General features: G+C 41.1%; 1 protein-coding gene across 5 annotated transcripts; it reads left to right on the top strand.

Annotated features, from left to right (window-relative positions):
- The first annotated feature begins 61 nt into the window (after positions 1 to 61).
- On the top strand, positions 62 to 18805 carry FAM149B1 (family with sequence similarity 149 member B1). 5 transcript variants are annotated; one of them, XM_081861799.1, is made up of 16 exons: positions 62 to 220; positions 1648 to 1743; positions 2697 to 2829; positions 4108 to 4250; positions 4734 to 4853; positions 5663 to 5833; positions 7238 to 7425; positions 7850 to 7983; positions 8487 to 8540; positions 10392 to 10504; positions 11210 to 11434; positions 14440 to 14557; positions 15047 to 15172; positions 16195 to 16276; positions 16380 to 16514; positions 17795 to 18805. In XM_081861799.1, exons 1-16 carry the CDS (start codon positions 171 to 173, stop codon positions 17863 to 17865), a joined length of 1959 nt encoding a protein of 652 aa, XP_081717925.1. In that variant the 5' UTR covers positions 62 to 170; the 3' UTR covers positions 17866 to 18805. The 5 variants fall into 5 exon arrangements, with proteins under 5 accessions (XP_081717925.1, XP_081717926.1, XP_081717927.1 ...); XM_081861800.1 differs by having other exon boundaries at positions 17798 to 18805; XM_081861801.1 differs by lacking the exon at positions 8487 to 8540.
- Positions 18806 to 18903: the final 98 nt, after the last annotated feature.

The following is an 18903-nucleotide window of genomic DNA, read 5'->3' on the forward strand; positions in this document are numbered from 1 at the left end:
CCGAGCTCGCGCCCTCCCCACCACCACCGAGTGGAGGCTTCCGCTGGCCTAGAGCGGACCGGAAGGGCAGGCGGGGCGGGGCGGGGCGGGGCGTCGCCATGGCGGCCGAGGGCCCAGCCGGCCAGCCGGCAGCGCCGACAGGGACCGAGATGCAGCGCTGAGGCGGGAGGATGATCTCGCGATACACACGGAAGCCGGTGGCCCCCGACGCCCAGGGGATGTGAGTGGCCTTTCCTTGCTGGCGTCGCGACCCTGAGGCGCCTTCCGTCCGGGCGGGGGACCCTTCCGACTCCCCGACGGCGACCCTGCCGCCGCGGCCTGGTGGGGCGTCCCGGAGGAGACGGAGGCCTCGGGAGGGGGCGGGTCCGGGCTGTGTCTTTCCGGAGTGCCTCGGGGAAAAGCAGGCTCCCCTGACGGGATGCCCTCGAGCCCACCAAAACAGGCTCCTCCACGTGGAAAGCCGCCTTGCTGGAGAGAAAGGTCCCAGCCTAACTTTCACCCTGTTTTCTAGGCTCAGAGCAGGCATAAGCAAACCCGGCCCTCCAGATGTTTTGGGACTACAACTCCCATCATCCCTAGCTAACAGGACCAGTGGTCAGGGATGATGGGAATTGTAGTCCCAAAAACATCTGGAGGGCTGAATTTGCCTATGCGTGGCTTGAGTGTTGTTTTTTTCATTGGTGGAGGAACAATCTGTCATACTAACCCACAGGAGTTGATTTACCACCTCCCTGAAAACCAAGGCTGAGATAACAGCGATATCAATAAAATCTTGCCACTGCTACCACCTAGGGCAGAGCTTCCCAAACTTTCTGCTTTGGAGACAGGCATCATTTCACAACACAGTAATTCAGCTTTACAGTGGTACCAAAACTGGTAAATCCGTTCCGGAAGTCTGTTCCAAAACCAAGGCACGCTTTCCCATACAGTAGAAAGTAATGCAGAATGGATTAACCCGTTCCAGGCTTTGAAAAACAACCCCTAAAACAGCAATTTAACATGAATTTTACTATCTAACGAGACCATTGATCCATAAAATGAAAGCAATAAAGAATGTACTGTAGTCACACAATCAGTCAGTACCTGAACTGGGTTCCACACAGTCACAAAAACAAAACAAAAAAGCCGCAAAGCAAAAACACAAAATAAATAGCAAAAACAGATAGACCTCAGTGTAACACTCACATTGTCAGTGTAATGCTCAAAGTGGAAGTGTGGCCCTCAAAGCAGAAGTGTAACGTGCTACAGAACCAATCAACGTCATACGAAAACCTTTTGCATCCTTCTGGTGTGACAGGCTTGAATGTATATTTTAAAAACTTAAAATATTTTTGTTAATAAGAAACAGTTCCCAACAATTTTTAATGCTGATTGCTTGTTGGTAAGAAGACATTAAAGTCACTGTTAGAGGCTGTAATTTATTTCCACTGAAGGTAAATGGAGTTTCCGTGCGCTGCTCTGGTTCGCCATAAGTGGCTTAGTCATGCTGGCCACATGACCCGGAAGCTGTACGCCGGCTCTCTTGGCCAATAAAGCGAGATGAGCGCCACAACCCCAGAGTCGGACACGACTGGACCTAATGGTCAGGGGTCCCTTTACCTTTACTTGAATCACATTTTTACTTTTCTTCCCCCGCTCTTTTTTTAGCCGAGGACTTACAAAAAGTTCCTTAGAACATCATCCCCTGCCAGACTCACTGGATGACAGTTATCCATCTACTGAAAGTCAGGAAGACATTTCAAGGTATTCAGATAGTGTAAATATTTGTGGGGGGAGGTTTGTGAGAAGAGGTTGGAAAATACATTTCTGTTGACTGCTTTCATTTTTCATTCCTATGGCTATTTCCCCCTCCACTTTTAGTAGGTCTGGGACACTTGTTAAACATCCAGTCAAATAGTGACTGTTGTTTGGCCATGGTCAAATGTTAATCCTATGAAGCCAGCAATGCCTTTTTGGAAAGGCGTAACCTATTGCTTTAATTTGCAACATGGTGTCATCATATACCAAAGGCAAGAGATAGTCTTTCTCTCTCCTTTTTTTTAATTACAAACTTATTGAAAGTAAATAAAGTCATTCTTTTTTCCAGTGCTCTAGAATGGGGACATGGTAATACACAGAAACCCCATTTAACAAGAGGCACCAATTTTCTTGCACTAGATCATAGCTGCTTTTAAAAACAAGTCTTTATTTTCTAGTTGATATGCATGTTTCATTTTTAGTTGTATAATTGCAACTTGGGGCTCCAGAATAACAAACAACAACAACAACTGTTCTTAAGTATTGTTCACATACATTGATGTTTAAATAATGTTGTTAGAAACAATATAATGTGATTTCATTGTTACCAATCTTTATTTCATGATGTTTATATAATATTGTTAGTTACAATATAATTTGATTTCATTGTTACTAAACTTCATTTGGTGGTGTAACTTTAGCTTCCTTCTTCAGTCCAGTAGTAATAAATTGGACTAAAACATATTTTATCGTTAGCAGAACTTCATATGTGTGTCTATTTTATGGTACTTTTAACGTGTATCCACAGAATTACATTATTTGAAAGATATCTTCCCCACTAGAATCTAAACTGTTCCCCATATACTTCCTATTCACTTTGGAAAGCTTAACTCATATGACTTTTCTTATATTAAGATTCCCTTTCTCTCTTCTCTCTCCACTCTCCCTGTACATATTAGTGAGTCTGAAAGTACAAAAGATTCAAACTACCAATCTGTCACTTCAGTAGACGATGGAAACTCATGGTCAGCTAGTCAGAGCTTCACAGGCACCTCTACAGAAGACAGCTCAGTCTTTTCTTGGGGCTATGATGTGAGTAGATTATAATCCTTCAGTTAAAATGAGAATAATCCTTTGAAAAATATTATTGATAAGTTTAGACCTCTGTCCTTCACATAATTTCGCACATTGGTCCTAACAAATACACTTATGAGTCAGTAGGCAGGCCGGTACAAGCTTTGACATATTTCAGTTACACTCATGCACATGTTTTTTTTTTTGCAGTGAATGCTGCAAAAATATTGTAGTCCTAATAGAGTTGTGTGTATTCATTCTTGGAAGTTGGTTCAGAATTCAGCATCCTTAAGAACAGTCTTTATCTTAAAAATATTTGCAGGTTTCAGAGTCCAATAACTTTAGGTTTCTGATAAAAATTACTATTGTAGTTCTTCTTTAGAAGTCAGTGACCCTGTTTTGGATAATTTAACAAACAAGATCCTTCGAAAATTAGAATTGCAATCTGGCGCATTGTTTCAAATACTTAAATCATCTTATTACCTGGATTGTACCTGGGGCTCAAGAACTCCATCTCTTATCTGATCCTTCCCCATTCCTCCCTCTTCTGCTCTTCATCTTTGTTAGTTTTGTTATTGTATTGCCGATTAAAATGTAAAAAGTTTCTTGCAAATCAATCAGTAAAACTTTCATGGCTTAGGACGATACTCAGGTCTGACATATTACTATTTTAAATAGACCTTGGAAACAAATGACATTCAAATTTAAGCCATTCTGATAAGATTCTAGAAGACTTGGGTCCCATCCTATAGCAATGTACTTGGTGCAGCCCCATTCCCTTTTGGCCTTGAACTACATTTTGAGTTGTATTTGCAATTCTTCATTCAGCTTACTCATTTATTCTTTCCTAGTGGGCCCTGCAACAAAGAGTGCTCCTATTCAGTGTGTCAGTCATAACATCCCAATATCTTTGTTTATGTATTTATTTTTTAAAAATAGATAGATATTCCATTGTTTCTCCCTCCTAGGTTTCCTTAGGGAAAAAACACACTCTCAGCACACAGTCAGTATTCTCTGGCCACTGAGCATATGACCTGGATTTAAAGCCTTGAGTATCCCCGGAGGACCCCTTAACCCTTCAGGTGTGGTGCCTGGAGGAGGCATGGTGAAAAATGAATTATAAATCCCCCCATCTCTTCTCATGCGAGTGTGTGCTACAAGGTTAATTTTATATTTGCTTTACGAAGAAAGTTCTGAGTATCCTGCTAAATTGTGAAACTAGCTAGTTAGTCCACATAATACCCCAAAGATGTAATTTTGTTTCCTATTTTTATTTCTTCCCTAATTTCTGTTCAGGAATTTGATAAAGCTGCCACGCGGCAAGTACAACAAATATTTAGATATATTGATGAGCTCTTGTATGAACAGAAAACAAGCATGTATGTTGAAGGCCTAGAGGAGGAGTGCCAACAATGGATGTCAAGCTTTCCCCATCTCAGGTATTTTTATGATGTGTTAGTGATGTATTTCACAGTACTAGAAAACAGCACAAACCTCTACTTTTCAGCTTCTTCACAACTGCTGTAGAGGTTCAGTTTTTGTTCTAAATGTGCCGCCCTCTCTGCTCTTGTTCCTGACTGAATCATTATGGACCAACACCGTGGCTGATTCTGCTGTTTCTTTCCAAATCTCTTCTTTGATGCTGAATGACTCAACTGTAAGAATTGCTTTTGTTGGAACATACTAACATAATGTTGCAGGAGATGATAATTTTATCTTGCTGTTGCAAAGTAAGTGCTCTTCAAGAGTAGTTGTTGCTTACACCGTCCTTCCTTCACAAGTAAATTCCTTCCTTGAGTTGTAGGTTTTGTATACCTTTAGGTCTTATTTTGCTTTAGGTCTTATTTTGTGGATTAGGCATACTTTGCCAGTTTCTCCAAAGCCATTTCTAATTTTAAAAATAATTCTCTCTTTAATATCAGGATTGTAGGGAAACAAGTAGTGATTCCCACAGACGAAGGTTACGGCTGGTACTCGAGTTCAACTTGCAGCACCTTAGGTTCATCAGATATGACCCCATCACTAGAGAAAGATCCGAGTGAGTAAGTATCAGTGATCTCTAATTCTGCAGAAGTGTTCCATTATCAATGAATGATTGGCAGAGCAAACCTACTGGGGCAAGGTATGGGGAATGTTTGTGGTGGATTAACTGCCAAATACAAAGTCCTGCTGAGCTTTCCCCTTTTGAGCCTTTTTTTTAAAAAAAGCTCCCCCACTCCACATTTTGCATCAAGGTGGCCTCGGGGGGTGGACCTCATGCCCCACACATGGAGCTTCTGTGGAGAGGGAAACCTGCTAAATCCTATCACCCTTTGAATGCTTTCCCCTCGCCTCGCCCCTGCAGGACCATGGGACTGCACTTTAGGACTGCAATCTTATATATACTTAATGTTATATACCTTTACACTTATATACATACATGGGATTGCATCGTCAGCTGCTGTCAGATGAGGCATAAAATGACTTTTTAAAAATAGCATAACTTCTCCAAAACTACTTTCTGGAATATTTAGGAAAACTGTTTCTGAGATTATTTATTTACTCTTAGTGCTTAAAAAGAAGAGAGTGGGTATAATTGCATTCAGGATAATTAGGTCTTTTTTTTGGGTTTGTTGTCTAAAATGAAATAAGTCAACTCAAAAGCCTAACATCATCATCATCATCATTATTAAAACTGAATAAATTTTTCCAGCTTTCATTTTATGGTTGGGTTTTGATATTTGTCCATTGCTGTTGGGAGAGCTTAAGAGCCTCCATGGGTGAGTGGGAAAATCTGCCCATGTCACCAATACTATAACTGTACCATTGAGATATAAAAGTAATCCTTCTTGTTTACTGCCATGTTTTTCAGGTTTAGTATTTTGGGCAAAAAGGTTCCTCTTTCTGTTACTTCTATATGTAAAGAAGACAGCATTTCAAAACCACCTGAATTGTGTTTATTAGAGAGTGAAGAAGGAGACGGTGGAGTGATTGTCTCTGAAGGTGTAATGGAGGAATATTTAGCATTTGATCGCAGAGATGTGTAGGTATTGAATATTTGTTTAACCTAGTCTGCACTGATATTTGCTGCTAGTGACTTGGAATTAATTGCTAAAATGTAACTTGTTCCTAACAGTAGAAAATAATAAATTACACAGTGGTTTTTTGTTTTGTTTTTTTTGTTTTGGTTTTTTTTGTTCCACTGAAGTGCTCATAATAGCTTTGTAAATCCTTGTCGGTGGCGCCACCCTATAGATTTGGTGATTTTCTCACTAAATAGCTGTTGAGTTTAAAATTGCAGCTTTATTCCTCCCCAGCATCATGATGTTGTACTTAATGCTGATTATCATGCAGTGCGTATAGTTCTAGGTGGGCAAGTTGCTGAATGGCAGAGGACACACTGGAAACTTGGGAGCCAAAGGACCTGAACTCAAGCTGCACATTTTATTTATGCCTCATTTGAATAAAAGGTCTATTAACATGGTAGATCCAATGCTGTTTTACTAGTGGAAATGTACCGCTTGCTATTTATGATTCACAGAGTTCCAAAAAAATATATGTGCAGAGAGTTTTTCAGCCACTGGACTGACTGGGGATATGATCAGCATTTAGTGAATACTGCCTTCTAGAACAGTTATTCATCTTTACTGTAGTATTTCCTTCTAGCTGTCTTGATCATTTGTCTTTGGAATGGAGGTAGGGAGTGTTAATTCTGTGATCCAGTCATGGCCACTGAGTCCTGTGCCAAATCCTGGCTAGTCATTGAATCCCTCAAAGTTTTCAATTGCTCAGCAGGAACCCATTGCAACGGGGAGTATATCTTAACCAGGGAAACCACAGACTCAGGATTATAACTGAAACAAATCACTTGCTTTATTAGTGGACAAAGCTTAATGGTATTATGACATGGTAATACGAATGCTTACAGAAGTTGCAGAAAACACATAAGGTGGAATATTTTAAAATGAGGCAACTTAAAGCAACTTGTGCATAATTTAATTTAAAGCAGCTTAATACATTTGGATATGTACAAAAAATAATTATTGGTTTATAAATTAAACCATTGAAATGAATGAGCATGATTAAGTTAAGACCATTAATTTCAGTGGGTCTGCTCTGAGTAAAACTTCGTTGACTACCACTCTTAAGGGCAGGAGTCACCTAACCATCTCTGTCAGGAGAAGCCCTGTGCAAGGACTTTCACAACAGGGTTTCCTCTCCCCACCTCTTAGGGGCATTGGAACCCCCCCCCCCAGAGCAGTGGCAGGGGAGGGGGGCTCATTCCATCTGGTAAGCTGCAGGGATTGCTCAGACAGAACAATTAGAAGAGTTCAGCATTGAATTCCACCCATCAGCTCTAAATTTGTCAGGTAGGCACAAAGTCACTTCTGGCTTTGATTAAATAAAATTAAAACAGAACTGTAACATTATCTTGTTTCATTCAAAGGGAAGAAGAGTTGCATGATTGGAAAATGGGTCTTTCACCTGACAGACGGAAATTAGGTTTCCCTCCTATCTCGCCATCCTACTGCATGAGAGATGCTGTCCTTTCCTATGTGTTTGATGATGTCTGGAGTGAAGTCTTGGGCCATATGGAGCAATTAATCTGTAGACACTGGGAAGGGTCAGTCTCAGGTAAGTTTCAAGGCTAAAATGCAGTGGATAACATTCTCCAAAGTTTTCCCCGCCCACTTCAAAATGTAGTGTTAAATACCGGTACTTAGCAAGCTATATTGCCCCCCCCCCCACCGAAGTACGCCTTATGCCTAGAAACAGTTTCAGTCCAGTGAGTCATAGTTTAACACTCTTGCAGTTTGCTATAAATTGCATTGGGAAGTCTTATCCTGTGTGGATTTTAATGACCAGATATTTTGGTCCACTGACATGCATGGAACTCCATGTATTCTAGCTCTTTTAAATGTCTCTGATTAAAATCAAGAGTATGAAGCCCATTTATATACCTTTCAAGGAGATAAAAGCCACCTTTCTTAAAATTTTGCTTTATAAGAATCCAAAGTGAACAGTGCATTCTGATTTATGTTTGTCCTATTTCTGGTAGACGATGAGAAGAATGTCATAACTGTTGAAACAAACCGGACAGATTCAGGAAGTCCTTTTATGCAGTTTGAGCCTTTGCCACTGTTATTACCTCGAATGCCGCAAACTAAGATGCCCTCCATCCCTTCAAATCAGGTAAGTTTAAGAAGACACATCAGGTTGAGATGGTGTCTAGGCAAAGAAATTTGTCATGTTAACTTGCCTGAAAATTAGACATTGCAATGGCTTGACTATATCTGTCCTTGCAAAACTTTCGCTTTATCACATACTGTCACAACTCTTAAAATTCTATCTACCTTATTTAGAAAACATTTTCCTTCTTTGCGCTTTGATGAAATAAGAGGTATACAGAGTTAGAGGACTGGTATGGGAGATACCAACTCAATCATTTCCCAGCTTAGTGGGCAACGGAGAGCACTCTTATTTTGCTGCTTGGATGTATAAAGCATCTCTGTTGATTACCTTTGTTTTTTAAACTAGTTCTTGCTCTGCATACTCTCCATAATAAAGATAAGAACCCAAGGTTTAACTAGTGTTTGATCCATTTTAACTCGGTTTCTTTCCTTTTTTTATTTTCCCCCTTTCACTTCCCTGTATAATCCTCTGTCTTCCTCATGTATACCTTATTGTATGCATAGTACTCAAAACACCGATGTGGCCGCAAAAGCAAAAAGAAGAGAAAAACACCGGAAGTATGTATACCCCTGGGGTATAGCTCTTTTCTTTCTCCTGTCAGTGTAATATGGCGGGTGGATGATGATGATGATTTTGCGTTTTCTCAGATGATGCAGAACTATTTTGAGTCAAAATTCATTACCACAGAAGTATTGTACATTAATTTCAGCAGAACTTTACTTCCAAATTAGACAGCTTTGGGTTACGCTGTTTCTTGGATTCCTTTGTTATTAAGGAGGCAATGGGACATATGATGCAGTGGCTGGGGAAGGGAGAACCTCATTCAGTAGTGTATTAAGCAATTTAGTTTAGTCATACATTAATAATATCCCATCTTAGCAAGTTTAGGCTGATCCTGAATAAATTCAGTAACAAACGGCAATGAGATTTGTGCTTACATTTTTTTAGATTTGGCCCCCCAGTACTAAGTAGGACTTTTCCTAGTCCCCCTTTTGACCTTTCAAAAACCTACTCCTAAAGGTCAGCTAACTCTAGAGTGGTATTATATTGCATTGGAAGTTATAAGTGAGGGAAGGCTGCAGCAGGCTATGACAGACATCCATGTCTTTTCAGTACAGAAGCTGCTGTAACCAGATATACTTTAGGTGAGAAAATGCTTACAAGGCTGGGGGAGGCCTGCCACAAAGAAGGGGGGGGTGAGGGACCATGCCCTTTCTCCTAACCCAGGGGTCTGCAACCTTTAAGACAAAAAGAGCCACTTGGACCCGTTTCTAAAGAAAAAAAAAACTGGGAGCCGCAAAACTCGTCATTATAAAAATAACGTTTTTGTCACTTTTTTATTATTTCTTTGTTTGACCCCTCAGAATTACTCCTCCTCATAGAAATAAACGTTAAATTAACAAGTTACCTTTTTGTGTGTGTGTGTGTTCTTCACTCCCCTTCAAAACAGTGACCAGCGTACATGCCCCCTTTCAATGCAGTGACCAGCGTACATGCCCCTTACAATGTAGCGGGCGGGCGGGAAGGTGACGTTGGGACGGTGCGTGACTAACGCACGCACCGCCCCCATGCGACGTCACAGCCAGTACAGCGCCCGCCACAGTGGAGAGTGTCGGGGCGCACAATGCGCCTCCTCCCCTCGCTAGTATCCGCCCCGGAGCCGCGGCAAAGGTGTAAAAGAGCCACATGCGGCTCCGGAGCCGCGGGTTGCAGACCCCTGTCCTAACCTGATAAGAGAGGTGGTTGTGAATCACAGTTGTAAGCCCAGCTGACTTACTGATGCTCAAGTTTGATTTCTCTGCCACTGGATCAGGATGTATCTACCAATATGTGCAGCAGGGACCAGTTCAGCAGTTGAGAACAGCAAGTGCCCCCTCTCCCTGTTTCCTAAGATTTACCTCAAGATAATGCATTCTTTGTCAACAATGAGAATTTCAGCAGTTGTACACGTGTAGCTGGTAACAAGGTCCACTGAAATCAATCTATCATACATTCATGCAAATGTATGAGGACTGAGTAGTTGTTGGCAGCATATACACAAAGTAGAAATCTAACCATGTTGTCATATGTTTGCTTATGCGTGTGACCTAAACTTTTTTTCTCTGCTGAAAGTATTTCGTCCAGATTAATTTATGCTAAGCTTAAATAATTTAATTACCTTGGTTATGAAGCCATGTTATATAATAAACAGTGCGTAATTTAAAAAGATACAAGAACTGCTTATAAGACCATTAATGCCTTGTTACGCGTTACTTATGAACAAATTGAGGGTATGCACTGCTTTTCTTGAGTCCATTGACATTTACTCTTTTCCAATCCTTTTTTCAGTAAGAGCCGAGATTGGAAATTAACAAATGCATATCTTTCATTTAATGCTGAGGGCAAATTTAATTTCTTGTAACCTGCAGGCAAATCTCTCACAAGGAACGAGCGGTGGTCCACAACGTAATTTGAATGGTTTGATGGTTATTCATGGGATCCCCTTACAGCAAAGGAACTTGCCTCTGATGGATAAAATATTGTAAGAGTAGCCATCTTTTGTTTGTTCTGTATGAAAGCTGCACTGCGAGTTAGAGATATAAGGAAGCAGTTGTGTTGGGATTCAAGTTTTGCTAAGTTTATATTGACTTTTAAACACCTTCCTCCTGCTCTATGCATCCACAGCTGTGGAGGAACCATTGAATGCTTCTACTCTAGTCCATTTTGGCTTGTCTAAAACTGAGCTAGGCTAAAGATCAAGCTAGCTCAGGTTACTATCAAAACCCCCACATAGAAATCAATTACACCTCTCAACATGCAGAAGATGTAAAATTCATACTTAATATGCTAGTGGATTTGCTCAGTGTAGTGGCTCCTGCAGCACAATAGGTGTTTAGCATCCCCTTTTCATTGAAATACAAATGCTAAGGATAATAATGCTAGGATGGAATCTGTTTTCCTTGCACATGTTTAAAAACTCATTTTATACTGTGCCTTTCTTCTGTCATGGAGCCAAAGGTGGTGGACTTGTGGTTCACACACCCAAGCATGAACTGAACCTGCTTAGCTTTGACCTCATGTGCCTTCAGACCATCTTACCGGGATACACATGGGCTTTATAGAGCAGAATAGCTGTGCAGTAGCTGCCTTTGTAGTGGTATTGTGCCTCGTTAATTGATGTGGATGGTGCGAAATCAGTTTATGAATATTTCATTTTGCTCCTATGCTTTCCCCCACTTGGTGCCAGAGACTTGGATGACAGATTGCTTATGAGGCCAGGCTCCACTTCTATCCTGTCAACCAGAGCTCGGCCAAATCGCCCACTTGAGCTCAGTACATCTTCTCTGTCCTATTCTGCACAGTCTGCTAGAAGGCGCAACCCTCCACCACGTACTCTGCACCCCATCAACACGAGCCATTCTCGCTCAGGGACACCGAGACCCATGGAGGATGTCATCAGGGGAACACGGCTGTAGGTTGATACTTACTTCTGGCTTAATCTCTGCCTTTTGAAATGTTCAGCATGACAGGATCAGATCTTGTGGAAGTCGAGGGTGGGGTGCGTGAGACAGGCAGTCGGATAAGTAATATTTGTTATCTAATTTGTTCTGTTTTGCAAAAGGAGACACTAGACACTGCCTGTGAAAATTGTGACCATGTTCTAAGCTGTTCTTTTGTAAGATTTCATGTATGAGCTGAAGCCTTTCCTGGTTATCACTTTATTTGTGCAGTTATTATTTGATGTTGGGACGCGGGAGGTGCTGTGGTATAAACCACTGAGCCTTGGGCTTGCCAATTGGAAGGTCGGCGGTTCGAAACCCCGCAACGGGGTGAGCTCCTGTTGTTCAGTCCCAGCTCCTGCCAACCTAACAGTTTGAAAGCACGTCAAAGTGCAAGTAGATAAATAGGTACTGCTCCGGTGGGAAGGTAAATGGTGTTTCTGTGCCCTGCTCTGGTTTCGCTAGAAACAGCTTAGTCATGCTGGCCACATGACCCAGAAAAACTGTCTGCAGACAAATGTCAGCTCCCTCGGCCAGTAAAGCGAGATGAGCACCGCAACCCCAGAGTCATTTGTGACTGGACTTAACTGTCAGGGGTCCTTTACCTTTACCTTTTTATTATTTGATGATGTAGAGAATCAAAACATCCGCTTCTCCAGCTTATACCTCTTCTGTAGGGAATCACCATTTCCCTATCACCCAAGTCACAATAGACTGTTGCAAGGAAAATGCAGATATTCTCCAGCAATAGAGTACAGTGGTACCTTGGTTCTCAAACTTAATCCGTTCTGGGAGTCCGTTTGACTCCCGAAACCGTTCAAAAACCAAGGTGTGGCTTCTGATTGTCTGCAGGAGCTTCCTGCACTCAGTTGGAAGCCTCCTATTGGACATTTGGCTTCTGAAAAACATTCAAAACATTCAGAACATTTACTTCTGGGTTTGCAGAGTTCGAGAGCCGATTTATTCGACAACTAAGGTGTTCGGGAACCAAGGTACACCTGTACTACATAAAATTATTATAGCCATCTGAAAGATAGTGCCCATTATATCTTTAGTGCTGGCCAACACAATTCCCCTTCCCATCCAGTTCTTCACATCTGTGCTATTTTATGATCTGCTATTTTTGAGGTAAAGCATTTCACCATTGTACTGCTCAAGAGCAGGACTGTTTATGAAACCCTTTAAAATAAGGACAAGAAGGGTAACTCTATTGAGCAGATCCTCTACTTTACATAAGCCTTTAAAATGGATTCTTCTTTAAAAACACAAAGGTTTGTGGAGGCTCTGTTCCTCTGGGGCATGGTACATTTTTCAAAAGCCGCAGAGGGACCTTTATTTATTAAATTTGTATATCCCACCCTTCCTCCCAAAGGAGCCCAGGAACAGCACTTCCACCTCCAGAGCGAGTTTATCCTGCATGCATTGCATGTGGATGGCCACACTATGCCATTAATGCTGAATGAGGACTAGCACTATTATACCATTAAGAACAGAATCTGCAATAGTTTCAGTTCTTTGTAAACACATATTTGATTCTCTCCCCGCAGTCCTTCTGTTCTTGTTGTTTACTTGGAAGTTTAGAGTTTTGTCTCTTCGGGAAATTTCCCCTCGCCCCCTTTTATGGTGGCAGATAAGTTTAGAGTTGCATCATGCTCCCTTGGCTGTTGGCTTTTAGTCTTTGTTTTGTCGTGTTCTTTGATTTTGTGAAGCTGTTTTATTTGTTCATTGCTCAAAGAACATTGTTACAGAGTGGCTCATAAATATAATGGACAAATATTACAGAAGCTCTGCCACGGAGGGGTGCTTGCTGAGCAGTGAGAGGGCCAAGTTATAGGCAGAACAAGGATTTCCTTTGAGTCCAGTATAAAATTGAGAGGCAGTATAGCGGTGCTGAAAGAGATTGGCTACTTGAGCTTGGACCAGTTGCAGCTACTCTGTATTTTCCATTCTACAGCCCCAGGTAGAGAGCCCTGCAGTATTCATCCCTCAAGATAACCAGGGTGTAGACCTAGAAGAAGTAAATGTGACCACAGTTGAAACTTGGACACAAGATGGATTGGTCCCAAAGTGTGCACCACCTACACAATCAATGGACAGGTGCTGACAACTAAAGAGGTTGATGCAGAATCTGCAAAAAGCTTCCCTTTGCCCTCAAGCATCTGTCTTACTTGAGTTGAGTTTAACACAACTTGTCTCATCCATTTCAGTCATATATCAAGATGCATATTATGTCAGACACTTAGCGTCACTGTGTGGCTATATCTGCTTCAGATGCTAGTAACAGCTTGCCTTGTTCCATTGGTATGTTTCTTGTATTTCTGCTCACACATATCACTCTCTTCTCTCGTGATTGAATAATGGATGGCAAGCGAGTATTTTGCCTCAATCCATTCCTGAAGTCTAGGCCTTTGATAAGACTTATTAAGCTATCATTGCAGATACATGTTAAGCTTGAGGCAAATCCGTCAGTTAGGTCACGTTGGCCATTGATTTTTAGAGGTAAAAGAGAAGCAGTGTTTTGAAAGGACTCAATAAGGAAGGCATTTCATAGACTGAAAGCAGTCCTCAAGTTGTGTTGCTGTTAATTGCAGTGAAATAATTTAAATAAATCAGCTTTGAAGGGTGCCAGGTTACCTGTGGAAGACAGTTATTTTCCTCCTTTAGCCTTAAACTAGGAAAAGTGTTGAAGCTTGAAATAGTTGCAATCATTTTGTATTCCTCACTGGTGTTGGTTCAGTATTGGAGAGAAATGTCTACAAAATGCATGCCAATTCCTCCATTTCTTATCTCTGCTGGAGTTTCTCCCACATGGAACTCGCCATTTAAGCCACAATCTCATCGACTCCCCACACTGAAACCCAGTATTTTTCATCAACTTGCATGGACACTTCTTTTTGTTATTTACTTTGAATTCACATCAGTCTCGTAATTTCCAGTGCAAATGTCGTTTTTAGTAATTGTCATTGGTCTTTTCCAGGTCCACTGCAAATGAGCAACTGTCATCACCTTCCCCAATGCCACTGAGCAGAAATAACCTCCTTCCTCCAATTAGTACTGTAGATATAGCAGATCATTTGGGATCTCAAAAGCAAATGGTAAGCGACCTCTTCTGCTGAAACAATTCTGGTCTTAGAATGACAGGGGATTCTTCAAGCCTCGCCTTGTGGTCCTTACTGTAAGATAGTAAGAATCGGTTTTTGTTTTGTTTTGTTTGAATGAATGTTTATGATTTACAAGAGAATATTATAAAAATAATTGTTGTGCATTTTTTGAAACTAAAACCCACACCCACCCTCAAAGCAAATATTAATTCTTAAGTAGTTATATCTAATTTCTGGGTTGTGAGTAATCTGTTTTTACTTCTTGAGACTATCAACCTTGAAGCAGAATGCTTACATGCAGTGTGTTTACCAGGAGAGTGAAAAGGTTCTTCTCTCTCTGTTATTCATCAGATTAATCAACTGCACCACTGTCTGTTACTGCCTTAATGCAGAGGGTGTGATACCAGTATTTTCAAGCTTTTGCATTTCTTTTAGTGTAAATTTGTATCTAAAACCCATGGCTTTTTTCTCTTCACCATGCAGAAATCTCGGGGGAATGCTAGCCGGGCTCGCAGTGCAATAGCAGATGAAATTAACCATCAACCAGTGCATGAGAGATTTTTATTACCTGATAGTTTCTCCAGACCCAACACATCGCATGCATTTTGGGTAAGATGTGTTCAAATTACATTCAAACCTGGAAAGAGTAGATATTCCTCTTGCCATTATCCGTGGCCAGTATCAAAATCCATAGGTCTATGTTTGCAGGTTTCCCTGTTATTTTAAGTGTAGGTACAGAATCCTTCGGCACTCAATGGTAGATTTTAAGCAAATGAATTAGGATCTGTACAAGTCCCTTCTAATTGTCCCAGGTTGTGTGGCTCCCACACGTATATTAATTAATTTATATAACACCATCTGCGTACATGTAACTTGACAAAGATCTACGACAAGGGCTTCCCATCTAAAATAGGCAGAGGGAAATAAGAGGAAGCAAGGAATGGAAACATGGGTAGGTCGGCAGAGGTAGAAAATGGAATCGCTTCAGTTCCATATATCTTGGCTTAGTTTCAGGACAATGGGAGAGAAGGAAAGAGAAACAAGTGTGTGTGTGTGTGTGTGTGTGTGTGTGTGTGTGTGTGTGTGAGTGACTGTGTGTGACTGTGTGTGACTGACTTCCCTCTGAGAATAGATATGAGAGCCTTCAGAGTGGCTTTCAGATTCATAAAAGTAGCTTTACACAATGATTACTCTCTGCCTCTCAGTATGTGGAAGCAGCAACATACCAGGACATTACACCTTCTCTCTCCATGCTTAAATTACTTGAGATCACGAGAAACTTTATAGTGCAGAGAAGGAAGACTAGATGGGAATGTGGAAAGAGTACAGCCTGTTCCCCATAATGCCCTGGAGTGCTACTCGGCTTCGGGGTAGGGAAGAAGCAGAGCTACAGGAGAACCAGACATGGGGAAGGATTGTGAGCTTTGAGTATTTTGATTTTGCAATAGCCTGATCCAAAATACGGTATCTCTAGTGGGGCAATGGGTCAGTGCATCTGGTTGGTGGTGGTTCAAGTCCACCCTGGACCAGCTGGGGGCAGGATTCCTGCATTGTAGGGGGTTGGACTAATTGATCCTCAGGCTCCCTTCCAACTCTATGATTCTTTAACTTTTTTTTTTTTGCGCTTTTAGCCAGACTCGCAATATCGTCGCTCTTGCACTGTTATTGATTATGCTAATCAACCACGAAATAGTAAAGGATCTGCTGGCACAGGTATGTGCAAAGTGGAGCATGTATTGCTTAAAATGGCTTTGGTACGCTAACTATATTAATAATATGCCACAGCCTAAGATTGAAATCTCGTATTACGTTACAGATGCTATAAATGTTGGAGTGATGGGAGTCAGTTTAGGGATATCCAGCTCTTCCTATATTAATTCCTTCCACCACCAGGCTCTTGGTAATTTTCTGAATGAGGACGAGGAGGACAAAGAAGACCAACCTCCGCTGGGTAAGAAGTAAGAGGCAACCGATGCCCTTTATTTGGTTGCAAATCATAAAATACTTAGCATTCTCTTTGAAGTTGTTGGCCATTTTGTCAAACGTGTAATTTTGAACCTAGAATAGCATATTTAGGTTATATTCCTGTTGTTTCTACTGTTGAGCATACAAAGCAGGGTTCCAGCTGTGTTTATTCTTTCAGTCTAACCGAGTACCCATGGCACACGCCCTCATACATGACAGCCACGGAAGTCTTCCAAGTTCACACTTCTTCAGCCCTACAAATGTGAATTTTGTATTCCAAATGTATATTAATAGACAGTGCCTTTTAGATTGATAGCGGTAGCTTTGAATTGAGACTGAAATTGATATAGGGCTGCCATGTCTTTTCAAATACTTGTATGGAAAGAAGATGAAGCTTCTTCGATCACACCCAGTGTGAAGGAGCTGTGCTTGCTGTTTTAAAGACACAGAAGTCTTGCTCTGTCTTTTAATCCAGCAATATGAACCAAATTTAGGGCAGAGCACTGTTAATTTCCTTTTCCAATTGAGGTATAGTACCTCCATTGCAGGAGCAGGGGGGTTGCTGTTCTCTTGGTGACTTTGATGCCTTTTGGGTAATGTTGTGATTACGTGGGATGGACTGATGATGTGGCTATTTCCTGTGCCAGGCTCTCTGTACTGCTGATGGATGTAATTACTGTCATTGGTCCCTCTCATCAGAAAGTTGTAAAGGAAGCTACATGAGAACTCCTGAAAAGCAACTATACCCTTGTATAAAGTGGGCCTGAGAGCAAACTCAAATGGTACAGTCTTTTCACATGCCTGGGGCATCTTAGAATGCATCCCAGTCAAAATTTGTTTGGAAACGTACGTGTCATTGAGGGCCCCATATACATTATGATGTACACTGGCACGAGAGGATCACACCACAAAAGCATGTGCTGTTCTGAATCATTGACAGGTTTATTGTGGCATGAACACTTGTGGGCATAATTTTGGGTTTTATCCAGTGATGTGCCAGTGGGGTGCCACTTCTACAGTGGGACTTAGGTTTCCTCTCCTTTCCCAGCATGCTCCCAAAAATCTCCCCTGGTGGGTCTCCCAACCCTCTGGAACTGATTTTGAGTGTGCATGGGGAGCTGGAGGGGACAGAAGAGGAAGCTCTGTTCTGCATTTGAAGTCCCCTGCACTAGCAAAGCTGCAGTGCTGGATACAGCCCATTACTGCATGCATGAAGTTTGCTTTTAGTACAGTTGCTTTCACAGCTTTTATCTGGTTTTTGCTCAGTAGGTCTTCAGTTACATGGCTCTGTGAGAACTCACAGCCGAGGTGGATCGAGAAGCAGACAGGGACTATAACGTTGTGGCAATAAACCATCTATTTCCAAGATGAGGGAATGACTGTAGCAGCTTTTACAATCAGTATTCAACTGTAGCAATATCAAACCTGTTTACAGAAGAAGTCTTAAAACTTTCTTTACAAAACATCTTATTTTTGTATTGACTTAAAACAAATGCCAAAGACTACAAGGTTCTCTCTTATTTTTGTTCCTGTAAATCGGCTATGGTATTCTGTTGGGTGCTGAAAGCATGTGTTCAGGAAATCTGCTAACCTCTAGTATTATTGTTAATACAATCTATTACAAAGAATGTCTGCCTAAAAATAGGATTCTTCTAGCAGTGATAATGTTGTAACACCAATTGACTTGCCAGTTATTGGCACTTGATGGCAATATATTTAGTAAAATTAAATAAGTGTGCTTGGGCACACTTCCAGTATTTTGTCTTAACTGTATAAAATGTTCTGAGTGCCAGTTGTTTGCATACTTAGAAAAAGCTGCAGGTGATGATGTCCAAAAGGTGGCCAAGATTAAAACTTGGGAGTGCAACAGTTTTGTGTACTACCATCTATACTTTCAGTACTTACTTTCCCTTGTTTAAAATGAAGCAAGATGTTTGGTACACACATTATGTACAGCAGGAAGGTTCAGTTTTAATGTTCTCTCATTGGGGAGAGAACACTTTGTTAAGATGGAAATATTTAGAAAAAGCATTGCCTACATTGAATGTTGCATTTAATGTCTGCTGTAATTTTCATGTAACATAAAAAATAGTTCTAGGTCTTACTAGACAAAGTAAGTGCCAGATGACAATTGTATGAAGTTATGTAAATTAAAGATAGCTTTGCATTATATTCTAGATACCATGTGAAAGTTGTAAGAAACTGGTGGGAACAGATTCTTATTAAATTGTAATATGGAATAACTTTTATATAAAAATAAAAAAATATTTTCTAAAATGCATTTGAATTGTTATTAAATCCCAGTGGGTAGATCTTGGCTTTGAGAATGGTGCAGTCAAGAGTAACTGACCCAAGCAAGCTTCATGGCACAGCAG

This window comes from Podarcis erhardii, assembly GCF_964252035.2.
Source record: "Podarcis erhardii genome assembly, chromosome: 5".
Taxonomy (NCBI): Eukaryota; Metazoa; Chordata; class Lepidosauria; order Squamata; family Lacertidae; genus Podarcis; species Podarcis erhardii.

Excerpts from the sequence above, each read along its gene's own strand:
- FAM149B1 (XM_081861799.1), top strand. The coding sequence starts at position 171 with ATGATCTCGCGATACACACGGAAGCCGGTGGCCCCCGACGCCCAGGGG. Across the intron at positions 8,541-10,391 it reads AGAAGAGAAAAACACCGGAA|GCAAATCTCTCACAAGGAAC; the intron begins GTATGTATACCC and ends TGTAACCTGCAG. Across the intron at positions 14,558-15,046 it reads TGGGATCTCAAAAGCAAATG|AAATCTCGGGGGAATGCTAG; the intron begins GTAAGCGACCTC and ends TTCACCATGCAG.